Source organism: Otolemur garnettii, unplaced genomic scaffold, assembly GCF_000181295.1.
Source record: "Otolemur garnettii isolate 467f Iridium unplaced genomic scaffold, OtoGar3 scaffold00028, whole genome shotgun sequence".
Lineage (NCBI taxonomy): Eukaryota > Metazoa > Chordata > Mammalia > Primates > Galagidae > Otolemur > Otolemur garnettii.
Genome location: NW_003852423.1, coordinates 3,900,367 through 3,905,330, shown reverse-complemented (window position 1 = coordinate 3,905,330; position 4,964 = coordinate 3,900,367). Strand labels below are relative to the sequence as shown.

At 42.0% G+C, this 4,964-nt stretch overlaps 1 protein-coding gene across 1 annotated transcript in view; it reads right to left on the bottom strand.

Annotated features, from left to right (window-relative positions):
• Positions 1–2,769, bottom strand: part of LOC100947032 (metallo-beta-lactamase domain-containing protein 1-like) — a 14,679-nt gene extending 11,910 nt beyond the window's left edge. Inside the window, exon 1 of the mRNA XM_003788597.1 lies at positions 2,712–2,769. Coding sequence (XP_003788645.1) covers positions 2,712–2,769 — 58 coding nt within the window. The remainder of the gene's footprint in view (positions 1–2,711) is intronic.
• Positions 2,770–4,964: the final 2,195 nt, after the last annotated feature.

The window sequence follows — 4,964 nt, the reverse complement described above, 5'->3', positions numbered from 1 at the left end:
TAAAATCCTTTCTGTAAGCTTGGCTACAATGCAAAAGGGCTCATTTTCACATTTAACTGGTATACATTTTACATAATGAGGACTGATTAGTGAATCATGATGCAGAAAGTTCTAAAGCATGATAGACAGAGAATCTGAAATGTCTCATTTTTTTCCTTGCCTTTATTTTCTTTAATTATGAATTTGGATGGAAGAGCACAATGTTTATGTGACATTTGTAATGATAAAAAGTGTACCTTTTTGCTTGGAAGTCTAAAAGATCATCTTCCAACCAGACTGCTTAGCATAGTTCATTATTTCATTATAGTAAAATATTTTTAGGGTTCTCCTAATTAGTGCCACTAAATTATATATTGACTAGTACAAACTAGTCTGAAAACATTTTTTCTCTGTTATCAAAGCAGCCAGAAAGGAAATTTATATTGTACTTGTGCAATACAGATGACATGGTGGATAATACCATTTCCTATGAGGTCAGGTTTCGATGATTTGTTCTGTGTTAAAATATAGTATGCTTAGGCAAACATTCCAGATAAGGCAGTGCTTGTTTTACCACAGATAATAAAAAGGAAAAGGTCTAAGGGAACTTTCTGGAAACCATCAAAGTAATAATAACAAAACTATAGGGTGGTGCCTGTGGCTCAAGGAGTAGGGCCCTAGCCCCATATACCAGGGGGTGGCGGGTTCAAGCCCAGCCCTGGCCAAAAATGCAAACCCCCTCAACCCAAAAAACTATAATAGCAAACATGTATATGGTATTGACTTTGTGCCAGGTACTGTTCCAAGGATTTTGCATATATTAACTGATTTGAATTTTACAGCAAATTTGTGAAATTGAAAAACTATTATTATTTTTTTTTTTGAGACAGAGCCTCAAGCTGTCCACCTGGGTAGAGAGCTGTAGCATCATAGCTCACAGCAACCTCCAACTCCTGGGCTTAAGTGAGTCTCCTGCCTCAGCCTCCCAAGTAGCTGGGACCAAAGGCACCCGCTGCAACGCCCAGCTATCCTTTGCTTGCAGCCATCCTTGTTGTTTGGTGGGCCTGGGCTGGATTTGAACCCACCACCTTTAGGTGTATGTGGCTGGCGCCTTAGCCGCTTGAGCCATAGGGGCGGAGCCGGGATGGAGACTCTAATTTCTCCTTCTGCCTGAACTTTTGCCATTTTGCCTTCTCCTCTACCCACACACATATACTTCAATGCAGTCATGCCAAATCACTTGATAGTAGTTTTATTTTTTAATTAATTAATTAATTTTTTTTTGAGACAGGGTCTCATTTTGTCACCCTCAGTAGAGCACTATGACATCATAGCTCAGAGTAACCTTAAACTCTTAGAATCAAGTGATTCTCTTGTCTCAGCCTCCGGAGTAGCTGGGACTACAGGCATCCAGCACAACACCTGGCTATTTTTAGAGATGGAGTCCTGTTTTTCCTCAGGCTAGTCTGGAACCTGTGAGCTCAGGCAATCCAGCCACTTGGCCTCCCAGACTGCTAGGATTACAAGAGCCACCGAGCCCAGTCCTTGATAATAGTTTTATACAACCAACTTCTCTTTTTTTTTTGAGACAGAGTCTCACTATGTTGCTCTTGGTAGAGTGCTGTGGCATCACAGCTCACAGCAACCTCAAACTCTTGGGCTTAAATGATTCTTTTGCTTCAGCCTCCCAAGTAGCTGGGACTACCAGCACCTAGCACAATGCCCAGCTATTTTTTGGTTGCAGTTGTCATTGTTGTTTAGCTGACCCAGCTGGGTTAGAACCCTCCAGCCTCCGTGTCTGGCTGACACCGTAAGCACTGTGCTATGGGGGCTGAGCCTATCCAACTCCTTTGAACAAATTGTGATATTATCCACATAACATAAAATGTACTATTGGTGATATTTAGTACATTCACCATGGTGTGCACCTGTCACCACTAGCTAGCTCCAGAACAGCTTCATCACTGAAAAGCAAACCCCATGCCCCTGTCCTCCAGTTCCCTCTGGCTACTACTCAGCTGTTTTCTGTCTTTATAGATTTGACAGTTCTGGATATTTCATAGGTATGACATCAAATAATGCATGTTTTTTAAATGTCTGGTTTCTTTCACTTAGCATAAAATTTTCAAGACCTACTCGGTAGGGTGGCTCTCAGATATAATCTTAGCACTTTGGGAGGCTGAGGAAGGAGGATCACTTAAGACCATGAGTCTGAAGTTGCTGTGAGCTTGATGTTGCTGCTCCACTCTAGCCTGGCAACAGATCTGGTAAGACCTTGTTTCTAAAAAAAAAGGCTTGCTACCCGTGGCGCACGGTGGTTACAGCGCTAGCCACATACACTGAGGCTGGCAGGTTTGAACCCGGCCTGGCCTTGCTAAACAACAATGACAATTGCAACAACAACAAAAAGAAAAATAGCCAGGTATTGAGGCGGGCACTTATTGTCCCAGCTACTTGGGAGGCTGAGGCAAGAGAATTGCTTAAACTCAAAAGTTTGAGGTTGCTGTGAACTGTGATGTCACAGCACTCTACCAAGGGTGACATCATGAGACTCTGTCTCAAAAAAAAAATAGATTTTTCAGATTCATCTGTTATAATATGAATAATTTTTCTCTTCTGGAAAAGACAATATTCTAGGGTCAGATGCTTGGGTCTGAAATCTGATGCTGCATTTACCAGACGTACAAGGTCCATGAAGTTCTTGAGCTCATCCTAGAAAAAGTGCTGCATACCTCCCTGCTGAATATCACTCCAGTCACCTCCAAAGCACTCCCTTGGGAAGGCATGCATCGATACCAAGGCCTAGTCCCCCCTTCACAGCAATTGTGGAGCTTGTTTTCTGAAATGACCATCAGAGCTGTTGTCATATAGGTACACAAAAATACACGAAAACAATAATGAACACCACTCAGCAAGACCACACCTCGATATAAACACAGCTGTGAGACACTGACATGCCAAGGTTACGGGAGAGATGTTTGTACACTGCCACCAACATGAGCACATGGTGGCAAGTTTGGGAACTTAATTTTCTACCCTTCATACGATGACAGCTCTGATTGCCATTCCAGGAAAAGATTCCAAAATTGCTTTGGAGGGTGGATTAGGTACTGCCATTGGGAGCACCTAGCTTCGCAAGGCGAGCACTTTGAAGATGATTATAGTGATATGTAGCAATGAGGCTTGGAGCATTTTTTCTAGGATGAGTTTGCAAACTTAATTGTCACAGCTCAGTGACCTCAATCAAGGTATTTAACTTCTGTGTGCTACAGTTTCCTTGTCTGTAACACATTGTGATGGTAATTGCATTGCCAGGTTATTAGGGTCAGCTGAAGATTGTATGAGTTACTATGTGTAAAGATAGTACCCGGCTCAGAGAAGGCAGTTAAGTGTTAACTATTATTTCCTCTTCCTTTCACTTCCCGGGATAGCTCCTGCTCAGACTCTGGGTTTCAGTTTTGATATTTTCCCTAGGAATATTCCCTTATCCAACACCCTAACCTCCCCTCCCCACTCACAGAGTTAAGGTAGACGTCCTTCCTATTTACCTTCTAAGTTTATCACTTTTGTGGCCCTTAAAAGATTGCAGTCTCTTCTCATTTTGTACTTTTGTTTCTTAACATCTCAGGGAAAACCTAGCCTAATAAATAAGTGAATGTCAATCAGTGAGCTTCTTTTTCCTTCTAAAATGGTTGACTTTTTCTAGACCAGCGGTTCTCAACCTTTGGGTCACCACCTCACAGGGGTCGCCTAAAACCGTCACATACATTCCGTACAAGTACAGGTGTACGAAAATAATTTTATGGTTGGGGGTCACCACAACATGAGGAACTGTATTAAAGGGTCACGGCATTAGGAAGGTTGAGAACCACTGTTCTAGATAACGATGTGCTTTAAATACTGACTACAAGATCCACTTGTGTGGGAAAATGTCAGACAAAATTGTTAGCAAACTCGTCTGCGCCTGTGGCTCAGTGAGTAGGGTGCCAGCCCCATACATCAAGGGTGCTGGGTTTGAACCTGACCCCAGCCAAATTACAACAAAAAAAATAGCTGGGCATCGTAGTGGGTGCTTGTAGTCCCAGCTACTTGGGAGGCTGAGGCAAGAGATTCACCTAAGCCCAGGAGCTGGAGGTTGCTGTGAGCTGTGACGCAATGGCACTCTACTGAGGGCAATAAAATGAAACTCTGTCTCTTAAAAAAAAAATTGTTAACAAACTAAACACTTGATGTAGATTATGTACGTCCAGAAAATAAGGCCATGAAATACTTATTTGAGAAGGGCCCTGAAGATATTAAATACCTAAATGTTCTGAGACTAGAACTACAAAGATAATTCCAAGGTTACAATCATTATTCGTGGCTGAGTGAAGGGATATGTATGAAAGAAGCGGGAAGAAAGAAAGTTTTTCTGTTATTGAAAAACGACTTTTAAGCTTTATATATAACATTGCTTTTGATTAGGTGGGTAGGGATATCTATTGCATGACATAAAGTATGGAGACTTCACAATAATACTTACTAGAGAAAGGGACTGCTAGTGCAAGGAACAGTTAATAAAGATAGCACATTTAGGATTTGTAAAATGTGAATATAAGGCTGTGTGTGGTGGCTCACACCTGTAATCCATCTGAGGTGGGTGGATTGCTTGAGCTCATGAGTTTGAGACCAACCTGAGCAAAATTGAGATTCCTATCTCTACTATAAATAGAAAAAACTGAGGCAAGAGGAGTGCCTGTGGCTCAGAGGAATAGGGCGCTGGCCCCATATGCCAGAGGTGGTGGGTTCAAACCCAGCCCTGGCCAAAAACTGCAAAAAAAAAAAAAGGGGAAAAAAAAAATTACAGCATGAAGAGGAAATGCCATAGCAGAGACCTACCAGGAACGAGCTATATCTGGAATAAATGACTTCGCTTTCCATCACCTACTATGTTGTCTCAGGTTTCTTCCAATTTCCATTTGAGAAAATGGGTTTGTTGACACACC